Source organism: Natrix helvetica (genome assembly GCF_964273705.1).
Source record: "Natrix helvetica genome assembly, chromosome: Z".
Classification (NCBI taxonomy): domain Eukaryota; kingdom Metazoa; phylum Chordata; class Lepidosauria; order Squamata; family Natricidae; genus Natrix; species Natrix helvetica.
This window is the reverse complement of record NC_138554.1, coordinates 894,738-907,645: the sequence shown is the minus strand read 5'-3', so window position 1 is coordinate 907,645 and position 12,908 is coordinate 894,738. Positions and strand designations below refer to the sequence as shown.

Below are 12,908 nucleotides of genomic sequence, written 5' to 3'. Positions count from 1 at the left end.
TTCAAGTGAAGTGGACTTGTGATGGCGAGTGGAAATAGAGCTGGGACCGGGGGGGGGGGGGACCTTGGAGGTCTTGTAGTCCAACCCCCTGCTCAGGCAGGAGACGCTATGACCATTTCGGACAACGGCCACCCAGTCTCGTGTTAAACGGAGCACCCACAACTTCTGGTGGCAAGCAGTTCCACTGGTGAATTGAAATTTATCCTTAATTCTAAGTTGCCTCTCTCCTTGTTTAATTCCCATCCATTGTTTTCTTATCCTGCCTTTAGAAAATAAAAGGAACAACCCCCACCCCACCCCCGGTTCTTTGGGGCAGCCCCTCAGATACAGGAAGTCCTCAACTGAACTACAGTTGAGCCCTTTTGTTGGTAAGCGAGACATTTCTTAAGCGAGCCTTGCCCCGTTTTGCAACATTTTCTTGCCACCGTTAAACAGATCACCACACTTCTTAACTGGTTGTTAAGCGGATCTGGCTTCCCTGTTGACTTCGCTCCGGTCGCAAAAGGGGATCAGGTGATACCCCCCGGGACACTGCGACCGTCATAAATACGAGCCACTTGCCAAGAGTGTGAATGTTGACCCCGGGGATGATTTGAACGTTGTAAGAAGGAAAAATTGCTCCCGAATCATTTCCCCCCCCCCCCAGTGCCATTGTAACTTTGAAGTCACTAAATGGAACGGTTGTAAGTTGAGCTTTCGTGGGCAACCTCCTGTAAAGAAGCATGCTACTTAAATGATGGGACTTGTAGTGCTTGACTTACTTAGTGGCCGCTCGGAGTTAAAACAGCACCGCAAAAGGAGACTTAGGGCCGTTTTTCACTCTCTGAAGACGCATGGTTACGGGGTCCTAATTCAGACGCTTGGCCACTGACTCGTTTTAACGACGGTCGCCAGGTTCCAGTGTCCTTGGGATTCCCTTTTGCGACCTTCTGGCATGCAGAGTCACCGGGGGAAGCCGGATTCGCTTAACGACTGGGTTATGAACCGCTGCGGCAAGACAGGTGGATAGAACGGGACAAAGCTCAGATCATGTTCACTTAGCGGCCAGAACTGTTGGGCTCGGTTGAGGTCGTAATTCGAGGACTCCCTCAAGCACGTTGGAAAGAAGTGGCCAAAGAGGTCCCACCGAGTTAGGCCGTCTGGAGATTGGTTTAATATAAACCATGGTTTAAGGCAAGGCCCAGCCTAGGATAGCTGGCTTCCTCCTGGACTTTCATTTCCAGAATGTCTGGGCTGGCCATCTGGGCCCAAAGGGGAAGGGAGCCGGTCTGCAGCGCCCAGGGGTCAGTGCAGAGGACCTCTGGGAGCCCCCGGGGCAGGCCAAGATCTCCCCAGGATCTGAGGAAGCAGCTCTGCGGATGGAGCCTGGTGGGTGCAGGAGGGGTCCCCTCCTCTTCCTCCTCCCAAGAACCAGCTGGGCACCTGAGCTGCACCCCAGAACCCTCCAGTCACTATTTCCCCCCCCTCCCCCCCCTTTAGTGTTGGTCCCACCACATCCACAGTGATGGGGAGGGGGCGATTCCTGGAAGAAGGAGCTTAGCTAGAGGGCTGCCGGGTTTCCCCAAAACTAAGACATTTGTGTGTGTGTGTGTTGGACTAGATGACCTACAACCTTTCAACTATTCATATGTATGTATATGTGTGTATATACATATACATACACACAGCCATATGTGTGTGTGTGTGTGTGTGTGTGTTTTGTACATTTTCATGGGTACAGGTATGCAGGTCTTGGCGTATTTGAGAGTATCTTGGTGACGTTTGGACGAGGTCCCACTCGCCATCTTCAGGCGGGTGCCTTGGGTTTTGTGCTTGTGCAAGCAAAGTGTGATCGGAGCTGCCTTCTTTCTATAAATCTTGATTTGGGGGGGGTGGGGGTGGAGTGCTGGCTTTGTTGCTTTGCTCGCACAAGGACGAAGCCTGGAGCATATCTAACATTTTCTCTTTATCTTTCTCTTATCTTTTTCTCTCTCTATTTCTTTCTGTCTCTACTTATATCCCTATCTATCTATCTATTTCTATCTTTTCCTTTCTAGCTCTATTTCTATCTATATCTATCTCAATTTATTTCTATCTGTATATTTTCTTTTTCTTTCTGTCTCTAGCTATTTATTTATTTCTCTATTTCTATTTTTCTTTTTCTATATCTACCTCTATTTCTATTTCTTTCTATCTCTAGCTATCTATTTATTTCTATCTATATCTTTTTCTATCCATCTTTTTCGTTCTACGTGTGTGTGTGTGTGTGTGTGTCCAAAAGACTCCTTGGGGCTTAATTTTCAGGGAAACAAGGTAGACTGCACCAGGAGGGGGAGGCTCCAGGGTGGAGGGTGGGGAACAGATGGGTGGTCCTGGCAGGCTCTCAGAAGTTGGAATTCAGGACAGGGGAAGGGTCTTAAATGAGTTGGAGATTTGTGGGGAGGGGTAGCGCCCTCTGCCTATGCTCAGAGGCCCGGGGGGGGTGAGATTTCCGTGGCCCTTCGGGGAGCAGAGGCCTCGGAGCCTCGCTTGCTGCTAGGTCAATCCGAGGGGACGGGGTGGAGCAGAGCAGGCCGCCCCACCGCAATCTCCCCCCTCCCTTTTTTTTCTGCGGGCCTTGCGGGCCTCGCCCTGGGCGACGTGGGTGGGGACTCGGGCCGAGAAAGGACGGAGGCCTTGCCCGCCCGCTGCTTGCAACGTCGCGATCCGGGTCGTGGGAATGCACCTCGCGTGTAGGGAAAACGGCGTCCTTTGCGGAGGGCGTCTCCTTTCTATCTCCCCCCCCCCCCGGTCCTCCCGTGACTCCCCCTCCCCGCGCACAAAGCCCGGCCCGGAAGCCGCCACCGGCCCCGCCACGTGCGACCCTGCCCGGGCCCCGAAGGCCCGCCTCTTGCCTCTCCGACGACCGTCATTGGCCATTGGGTCTTGCGCAAGCGGGCGAACGGACGTGCGTCTCGGCCAATGCAGGCCTGGCGTCCCGCCTCCTGGCGACGTCATCGCTCCGCTTTCACCCAATCAGCGGCCGCTGGCGTCACGCGTGACGGCGGGGCCGCTCGGCAGAGGAGCAGAAAGCGGGCGGGCCAATGGGAGAGAAGCCGGTCAGGGAGGGAACTGGGCGTCGGGCCAATGAGAGGAGCGGAGAGGCGGGGCGGGCCGGAACGCGAGGGCCAATGACGGCCGGGCCAGTGGGCGGAGTCCCGGCGGCGGTTATAAGGAGCCGCGAGGCGGGCGGGGCCAGGACCTTTTCCACAGAATGTCTGCGAGTCAAGAGAGCCGGTGAGTGAGTCCCGAGGCCGCCTCTTAGGCCGCGCCGCCCGCCTGACTCCTTCCCCGGCCTTCCCTCGCCGCCAACCTCGCGGCCGGCCTTCGCCACCTTCCGCCGCCGTTTTTCTCGGCGGATCCGCACGTGGCCGCTCCCGCAGGCTGCCTCCCCCCCGCGGAGCGATGGTCTCTCCCGCGCGGCCCATGCTGCGCGCGGCCTGTGGACGAAGCCATTTTTCTCTCGCGGGGGGGGCGTATTTTATTTTTCTAAAAAAAGGCCTGGACTGCGCCATTCGCGGGCGTGGTGCCAATCCTTCCCTGCGGACGGTTTTTCCCCCCACCTTCATCCCCCGCCCCTTCGGCGGCCTCCCCGCTTCTCCCTTTTTCTCCCCCTTCCCTCCGGCTCCTTTTTATTTCCCCCCCCTTTTTTTCCCCTCGGCCCTTCGCTTCTCCCACCCCGAAATAAAAAGGGGGGATCGGCGGGGCCCCCCAGGCGAGGCGGGCGGCGCGCTTCCCCGCGGCGGGCGCGTCCGCGTTCCCGGCCGCCCATTGTCCTCAGCGCTGCGCATCCGGGGAACTCGGGGCGCGTGACGTCAGCGCGGCGGGGGCGGGGCGGGCGGCCTTAAAAGGGAAAGGCGGAAGCGCACGTGGGCGGGGGAGGCGCCTGGCCGGCGGGGAGGCGCGCGCAGCTTTTCTCTCCCCCTCCCCTCTTGACCTCTCCCCCCTCGGCTCTTGCAGCCCCCGAGACAATGGCCCCGACGGCATGGACCCCGACGGCGTCATCGAGGTGAGGACCCGGGGGCTCTGGGTGGAGAGGGCCTTTCCTTTGGCCAGGCCTGGCATTCTAGTCCCTCTGGAGGATTCACTTCCCACTGCATCCCCCCGCCCGTATTTAGGATTTGGTGCAGGAGGGAAGGGGGGGCTCCATGGTTTCACCCCAGTTGCAGATGGTACCCCTGGGGGTTCTAGTTCCTATGAAGGATCGTCCCCTGCTTAGAATTGGGCTAATGGGGGGGGGGTTTCCCATAGTTTCCTCCAACTTGGGGAAGGCCGGAAGCCAGGCCCAGAGATTGCAGTTCCTCTGAAGGATTGTGGCCCACCCTCCCAAAGAAGGATGGCTCACACACACACACACACTCTCAGGAATTGGTAGAATAGGGGAAGGTGATATATGGCTTCACCCCCCTTGGAGTTGGCAGGAAACCTGGCCCACGCCTGGGGTTCTAGTTCCTGTGAAGGGCTGTTTCCCCCCCTCCAAAGAAGACACCTGCCCCCCCCCCCACTTGGGAATTTATGTAATAGGGGAGGGGCCCCATAGTTTCACCTCACCTGCGGGTGGCAGGAAAGCTGGCCTGGGCCTGATCCTATAGTCCCCGTGAAGTTTTATACCTGGTTTTCTGCTTAGGAATTGGTCTGGGGGTCACCTGCAGTTCCCCTTTGAGAGGGAAGGGAAGGGGGGGGGTTTCCTGGGGTGCCGAGGCTGATCCTGTGTCCCATTCTTCCCCGCAGAGCAACTGGAATGAGATTGTCGACAGCTTTGACGATATGAACCTGTCGGAGTCCCTTCTGCGAGGAATCTACGCTTACGGTTTTGAGAAACCCTCTGCTATCCAACAGCGAGCCATTCTCCCTTGTATCAAGGGTGAGCTTACAGAAGACCACCAGAAATGAGAAGAAAATGCCACCCTTGGCCCGTTTCTAGTCAACTTGGGAGGATAGATCCTGGTCCAGGAAGGAGAAGATTTGTAGCTCAGGGTTGACCCGAGGGGTCCCTGGTGCTGTCCGAGCTTGGTTGATTTCCTGGCAGACCTTCCGTGACCCAACTAGGGAACATCATCAGTGCTACCGAGTGTAGAATTTGCAGAGCCCCCAAGCAAACCCCACTCCCTTCTAGCCCTGATGACGTTCCCTGGCTTGGGTAATAAAACGTCTGCCTGGAAACAAACACCAGGGACTCCTGTCAATACTTGATGGGGAAAGAAAATGGGTAAAAATTCAGGAGTTTCTGGGGATCTTAGGGGGGGGGGTGTTAGGTGAGTCTTGTAGGGAGCCCCCATCCATCTTTTTCTGCTCTGGGATCTTCAATGTTTGCCAGTTGGTAAAGCAGTCGAAGTCACATGGGGGTCCATTTCTGGGCCTTTCCCCCCCTGCTAATGGGCAAAGAGGCGCCTCTCCCCGTGGCTGCCATCTTACATCTACCAGGGGGACAGGAGCAAGCCTCATTCATCCCAGGGCAGCGTCCTTCCCAGTGGCTGCTCACTGGTTCATGCTGGGGAGACACAACTAAGCGGGCCTTTTTTGCGGGGGGGATGTGGCTTCTGCCTGGAAGGGGGGGAGCGAGGCGAGCTGTGGTTAACTCTTATGATGAACTCTTCTTCCTCTTTGACCTTCCCAGGATACGATGTGATCGCCCAAGCCCAGTCTGGCACTGGGAAGACTGCCACCTTTGCCATCTCCATCTTGCAACAGATTGAGCTGGATCTGAAAGCTACCCAGGCCTTGGTGCTGGCCCCCACTAGGGAGCTGGCTCAGCAGGTGAGGCCCTCTCTCCCCCTCCCTCTTTCCTTCCTTCGCTTTCTCTTCCCCTGCATCCCTTTCTCTTCTTCCCTCCCTCCCTGTCTTTCTTCCTGTTTCTCCATTTCTTCCCCCCCTCTTTTTCTATGTCTTTCCCTCCCCATCCCTTTCTCTCTTCCCTGTTTTCTGTTTCTTTTCCTCTCCTATGTCTGTCTGTCCCTCTTTCTCCCTGTTTGTTTTTCTCTCCATTTCTTTTTTTTCCTTCCTCTTTATCTTTCTTTCCCTCCCTTTGTACACTTTTCTCTCCTTTCATTTCTCTTCTTCCCTCTCTGTTTATCTTTCTTTCTCCCCTTCCATTTCTTTCCCCCCTTTTCTGTTTCTCTTCCTTTTTCCTTTCTGTTTTTTCCTCTCCTTGTTTTTCTCTCCCTTTTTTTCCTCTATATGTTTCTTTCCTTCCCTCCCTCCCTTTCTGTTTGTCTTTCCCTCTGTTTCTCTTCCTTCCTCTCCCTTTTTCCCTCCCTGCCTGTTGCTTTCTTCCCCCCTTTCTGTTTGTCTGCCCGTTTCTTTTCCTCTCTTTTACTACTTGAGTGCCCAGATGTGCCCCCCATTGTGAGACCGAGGGGAGGACTTGGCAGCTCCTCGGCTTCAGCTGCCCACCAGTGGGTGGTAGCCCCCCCCCCCCTGCTAACTGGGCAGAGAAGAGCCTCTGACTGTGGCGGCTTCTCACATCTAGCAGGGGAAAAGCAACTGCTTTCCTCATTCATCCCAGCCCAGCGTCTCTCCCCGTGGCTGATGGCTGGTTCATGCTGGGGAAACAAGGGAGAGTCCGGGCGAGTGGACAGGGGCCCCTTTGCCCAGCCCGGCCTCATCTCTTACCTGGCTTGTTCTCCTCCTCCTCCTCCTCCTGACAGATCCAGAAGGTGGTCATGGCTCTGGGAGACTACATGGGGGCCTCCTGCCACGCTTGCATAGGAGGGACAAACGTCCGAGCCGAAGTTCAGAAGCTGCAGATGGAAGCCCCCAACATCATTGTGGGGACCCCCGGGCGTGTCTTTGACATGCTGAACAGAAGATACTTGTGTGAGTACGCAGGGACACACGGGGGGGGGGGGAGCCTGGGGCATGAAATCCAAAGGGACTCGCCTGGAAACAACGTCTTTGTTTGAATTTATTGGTACAGGGGGGGGGGGGGAGGCGAGGGAAAAATTAGCCTTGGGGATTTTGGGGGGGAGATTTTCAGTTCTGGCTCTGCCACTGCTTGTGCAGGTAGTCCTTGAGTTACGACCACAATGGGGCTGAACCCCCCTCCCCCAAAAATATTTTTGGGGCTATAACTGAGGCATTTGTTAAGTGACTTTCCCCCCATTTTATGACCTTTCTTGCCTTGGTTGTTAAGTGAATCACTGCAGTTGATAAGTTAGTAACTAAGTGAATCCAGCTTCCCCACGGACTTCCCCGCAAACGAGGATCACGTGAGACCCCCAACTCACCCCCAGGAACTCTGCGGCCGTCATAAATACGGGTCAGTTGTCAAGCGTCTGAATTTCGATCACGCGAGTCCACGGGGGTGCGACGAGGGCTGAGGCAGGGGGGTCCAAGCGTGGGAGCTTTAAGGCTCGTGGACTTCATGGCTGGCTGGGGAATTCTGGGAGTTGAAGTCCACGAGCCTTAAAGTTCCCACGCTTGGACCCCCCTGTGCTGAAACATAAGCCACCTTTTTTTCAGGGCTGTCGTAACTTCAAACGGTCACTAAGTGAACTGTTGTAAGTTAAGTCAGGGACTGCCTGTAATTCACTTGACTTCCAGTAAACGGGGGCTGTTTAAGGATGATTCTTACTCAGAGGTGCACACGGGGGAGGGTCTCGGCTGCCCCCCTTCCCTGCTGCTGCTGTTCCATGATGATTTCCCCATGCGTGTCATCTGACCCCTTGTGGCCCCCCTGATTTTCCCCTCGGCCACTGGCGTTCTGCTGGGCCGGGGGAGGAATCCCTGGGGCCAGGGGGAAAGTGATCATACTTGGATAATGTCCCTGAGATCAGCAGCTCTCCTCTTCCTCCTCGGCCGGGCCTTCCTCCCATCGGCCTGCCTGAGCTGGTCTCCTTCCTCCCTTCTACAGCCCCCAAGTTCATCAAGATGTTTGTGCTGGACGAAGCCGATGAGATGTTGAGCCGAGGCTTCAAGGACCAGATTTATGATATATTCCAGAAGCTGAGTGGCAACACGCAGGTGAGGGGCACCTGTGCCAATCCAGCCATTTCATTCCTAGGAGGGTGGCGCAGTGCAGGCTCCTTTGGCTGACTGCTAGCTGCAGGTTGGCAGTTGGATTCCCACCAGCTGCAGGTTGGCTCAGCCTTCTGCCCTTCCCAGGTGGGTCAAATGAGGACCCAGACTGTTGGGGGGGGCGAGAGGCTGACTGTAAATTGTTTAGAGAGGGCTGTGAAGCACTGTAAAGTGGTAGATAAGTCTAAGTGCTATTCCTTGGGGAAGGGAGGAAAGAAGGAAGGAATGGAAATGAGAAGGAAGCTGTAATGGCGCAGTGTCTAGAATACAGTATTGCAGTCTGACTGCCCACTGCCAACAGTTTGATCCTGACCGGCTCAAGGTTGGCTCAGCCTTCCGTCCTTCCGAGGTGGGTAAAATGAGGACCCAGATTGTTGGGGGGGATGAGAGGCTGACTCTGTAAACAGCTTAGAGAGGGCTGGAAAGCACCGTGAAGAGCTATTTGTTGAATTGACTTGCCACCTGTCTCATTATGGGGAGGAGGGCTACTCTAGAGTCAGCCACCTTCTGGGCCAGGGGTCTCCTGGGAAGGCCAGGCCCAGCCCTAAGGAGAAGAAGAGTTGGAGCAGGAGACTGTAGAGCAGGAGGTCCCCAACCTTGGCAGCTTGGAGCCTTTATGGACCCCAACTCCCAGGAGACCCCAGTCGGCGACCTTGGCAGCGTCTTAAGACTTCTGGACTTTGGGAGTTGAAATCCACAAATCTTTAAAAAGCTGCTGGGAGACCTCTTGTGCTGTAGAGTGAATGTTGGGAGGCATTTTCAGAAAGCACAAGGAGAAATATCTGAAGGAAGATGGAACAATCACAAAAACAGGGAAAAGGAAAAGAAGAAGTTAGGGGAAAAGGGGGAGAAGAAGAAAAAGAATTAAAAGAGGGATTTTTGAGAGCCCAAGAGAAAAATGGGCAAAGGAGGAAGAAAGGGAAAGGTGAAAGAGAATGAATAGGGTTGTGTTTATGTAAGTAATTAAGAAAGAAAGAAATGGTAGTATATTGTTCAATGTAGAAAAAACTGAAAGAAATGCTCTCTCAGGTTTAAATGGAATTGGGGGATGTACACAGTTTATAGCAAAATACACCAATGGAGAAACTAAGAAATGGGAATTTGGGTGGGACTGTGGAGGGGCAATGGAAGACGCTGTTTATGTCGTAAGAAAAACATGAAAAAGAATGGGAGAGAATAACTTGGCTTGAAAGTGAAGACAAGACTTTGATGTAAATGAGAGGAGGTGAAAGAAAAGACAACGCTTGCTTCCTATAATGCAGGGCTGGGAACTATAATACGGGAAGTATAATTTGTATTAATTTAAAAAGGGGGGGAAAGAAAGCACAAGGGGTGGGAGGGAAGGGGGCTTTGGGTAAAGCAGGGAAGAGGCTGACCTTTCTCTTCTCTCTCCCCCCACTCTAGGTGGTCCTCTTGTCTGCCACCATGCCGATGGATGTCCTGGAGGTGACGAAGAAATTCATGAGGGACCCCATCCGGATCCTGGTGAAGAAGGAGGAGCTGACTTTGGAGGGGATTCGGCAATTCTACATTAATGTGGAAAGGGAGGTGAGTGCAGGAGGGTTTGATGGCTGGGCCAAGGGGGGGGTAGCCTAGGAGGGCTTGATGGAGTGTGGGGAGGGGGCTTCACACGGTGGATCTTTCAGGAGCTTTGAGAACACAGCTGGATTTGTTCCAAGGCCCCCTCCCCTAAAAATACCCTCGGCCTTGGCTGGGTCCCACAGTGTTTGCAGGGAGCGTCTGTTGGGGGTCCTTGATGCTCTCTGGACGTCGTTCCCTAGTTGGGTCATGAGATGCCGGCCAGAAAGGCCCCCAACCTCTCAAGGGAGCCATCAAGTTGAGCTGCCCAAATGGTCTCCTTTTATGGCTGCCTTAATTCTCCTTCCTCTCCCTCCGCAAAGGAATGGAAGCTGGACACCCTTTGCGATCTCTACGAGACTTTGACCATCACCCAGGCGGTCATTTTCATCAACACCCGGAGGAAGGTGGACTGGCTGACGGAGAAGATGCACGCCCGGGACTTCACCGTTTCAGCCATGGTGGGTGGGGGGGCCAGTGGGGGGGGGATTCTGGGGTTTTTTCTCCTGCGTGAATTGGGGGAGGGGAGGGGGCAGCTTTTGCCAGTCCTGGCCTGTATTGGGGAGGGAGTCACACCTCCTCTGCTCTCTTGCCCGCCCAGCACGGGGACATGGACCAGAAGGAGCGTGACGTCATCATGCGAGAGTTCCGCTCCGGATCCAGCCGAGTCCTCATCACCACCGACTTGCTGGTAAGTGCTGCGGGAAGGCTTTCCCCTCCTTCCCCCCCCCCCCAGGGAGATTCCCTCTCTGCCTGGCCAGTGCGGTGCCAGTGGCAGATTGTAGCTCCTGGGCAGAGGAACGGTCGAAAGGGGCTGCTTGACTCCACGGCTGGAACCCCCCCTGAGGTTCCCGGCCACTTTGTAGCAGCTCACAGTTGGATCTGTCGCCTGCCTGGCGGTTCTTTGGGGGGGGTGGGGAGGCAGACATTTGGGCGTTGCCAAGGGGCAGACCCTCATTTCAGAAGGGAGAGATGGGGATAGAAGAACAGAGTTGGAAGGGACCTTGGAGGTCTTCTAGTCCAACCCCCTGCTTAGGCCGGAAACCCTTATACGGTTTCAGAGAAATGGAAAAGGGGTGGGGTCGGGGGGGGGTCTCTGGACAAAGGAGGAACAGGGCGTTTGGGGGCTCAGTTGTAACTCGAGGACTGCTCTGCAGTGCAGGTCCCAGGATGTGCTGTAGGGGGCACAAAAGCTCTCTGGGGGGAGACCCCCAGTTGGAAAAGGGCCAAAGCTTAATTACAGGTAGCCCTGGACTTGATGACCACAATGGAGGCCAAAATTACGGTTAAATGAGACGTTGACCACTTTACGACCTTTCCTGCCATGGGTGTTAAGTGAATCCCTGCAGTTAAGCTAGTCAGGCAGTCGTTAAGTGACTCAGGCGTCCACTGAACAGCTGGTCAGAAGGTGGCAAAAGGGGGATCACCTGACTGGGCCATTGCGACCGTCACTGATCTGAATTTCAGTCAGGGGACACGGGGGGGGGGGGCTGTCAAGGGCCAGGGCTCCTGTTGAAAGCAGCCGCCTCTTTTTCCCCGCAGGCCCGAGGCATCGACGTCCAGCAAGTCTCCCTGGTCATCAACTACGATCTCCCCACCAACCGCGAGAACTACATCCACCGGTCAGTAGAGGCTCTCAAAGGGGAGGGGGGGTGGGATGGGGGGGGGCGTCTCCCGTCCTTTCTGCTTGCTCTCAACCCGTCCTCTTCCTTCCAATCCCCCCCCCATGAAATCCCTGCCTGCCTGCTCTCACCTTGTCCTTTTCTCTCCAAACCCCCCCTCCCAATAAACCCCCCAGGATCGGTCGAGGCGGGCGCTTTGGCAGGAAAGGCGTGGCCATCAACATGGTGACGGAAGAGGACAAGCGCACCCTGCACGACATCGAGACTTTCTACAACACCTCCATCGAGGAGATGCCCCTCAACGTGGCCGACCTCATCTGAGCGGCCTGGGGAGAGGGGGGCACTGTGCCACGATACCACCCCACCCACCCCCCTCCCCACTCCCTCCCCTCCCGAGAAGTTAGAGGCACAGTATTCTCCCTTTGGTTTTTGTTTTTTTTTTTTTTTTCTATTTTTGAGGGTTTTTTGTTTTCATTATTTTGGCCTTTTGAATAAATGTCACTTTTGGGGGGGTTTTTTGGAGGCAGAATGAAAATCTTTTAGTGTTTACTCCGGGCGCTCGGCCGTGTCTTGTTCAACCTCTCCTCTCTTAATCTCCCCTCCCTCCAGCCCCCCCAATCTTTCCCTCCTCCCCCCTCATTGCAAAACAGAACAGGTGTACTTCATTTTGTGGGGGGGGGCGACGGACGAAGACTTTCACAGGAGCTGGGCACCACCTGGCTCACTGCTGCTTCCCCCCCCCCAGCCCCTTCCTCTTTCCCAGGAAATTAAAAAGAAAAGGAAAAAAAAGCTTAATTTTGTAGGGTTTTTTCTTTTTTTTTCAAATCCACGAACCTTTCGACGAGAAGAATCATGGTGCTAAAAACGGAGAAACAAAAACGACAAAAGCTTTGAGAATGAAAAACCTACCTCAACGGGGTGACGGTTTTTTCTCTCTCCCGGTCTCACAAAATTCAAAAGAAAACAAAAACAAAATTGCCAAGAAGTGTGTTTTTTTTCCCTCTCTCTCTCTCTCTCTTTAGGAATGAGAACCTTTCCCCCCCATCACATTTTTTAAAATAAAACCAGGAAAAAAAAACTTTTTTCATACAGCAAAAAAAAAAAAAAGGAAAAAAAAGAATGATAAATAAGAAATCTGTGTCGCCACCTTTTCCTTTCTTTTGTATAGCTATTATTTATTCAAAAGGAGACTTACAGTGACCAAAATAAACGTGATCTTGAGAAAAAAAAAAGGCTCGGCTCGGCGTGAGTTTTGTAAAATGGGAGAGGAGAGCGGCCCTTACTGGTTTTTACTGGTTCCTGGGCTCTTACAAACGTTCCCCAAAACAGCATTTTGGAAACTGCCCTTGCAGTTTTATACTGGTAGTTTATTTGCTTAGTGACTATTTGAAGTTAAGCAGTACCGCAAAAGTGACTTATGCCCAGTTTTCACACTTAATGACCGTTGCAGCATCCCTGGGGCTAATATCTGGGCACTTGGCAACTGGCAGGTGGCCACTGTCGGTACCCTTCCCAAACCAGCTCCTCACAAGAAAGGGGGGAAGCTGGATTATGTTTTAACGACTGATTCACTTAACGGCAGCAGTGATTAGTTGTCCTCACCACTAGGAAGTTTCTCCTCAATTTCAGGTTGCTTCTCTTTCTGCATTTTCATTTTACAACACATAAAAAATC

The 12,908-nt window shown here is 54.0% G+C and overlaps 1 protein-coding gene across 1 annotated transcript; it reads left to right on the top strand.

Annotated features, from left to right (window-relative positions):
• The first annotated feature begins 3,146 nt into the window (after positions 1 to 3,146).
• On the top strand, positions 3,147 to 12,466 carry LOC309401948 (eukaryotic initiation factor 4A-I). The gene is made up of 11 exons (XM_081971333.1): positions 3,147 to 3,255; positions 3,979 to 4,027; positions 4,750 to 4,882; positions 5,636 to 5,775; positions 6,666 to 6,834; positions 7,871 to 7,980; positions 9,439 to 9,582; positions 9,936 to 10,073; positions 10,214 to 10,303; positions 11,155 to 11,234; positions 11,411 to 12,466. The coding sequence occupies exons 1-11, from the start codon at positions 3,233 to 3,235 to the stop codon at positions 11,553 to 11,555; spliced, it is 1,221 nt and encodes a 406-aa protein (XP_081827459.1). The 5' UTR covers positions 3,147 to 3,232; the 3' UTR covers positions 11,556 to 12,466.
• The last annotated feature ends 442 nt before the right edge of the window (positions 12,467 to 12,908 follow it).

Coding starts and splice junctions, on each gene's coding strand:
- LOC309401948 (XM_081971333.1), top strand. CDS start 3,233: ATGTCTGCGAGTCAAGAGAGCCG. Junction 4,028..4,749: donor ACCCCGACGGCGTCATCGAG/GTGAGGACCCGG, acceptor TCTTCCCCGCAG/AGCAACTGGAATGAGATTGT. Junction 4,883..5,635: donor CATTCTCCCTTGTATCAAGG/GTGAGCTTACAG, acceptor TGACCTTCCCAG/GATACGATGTGATCGCCCAA.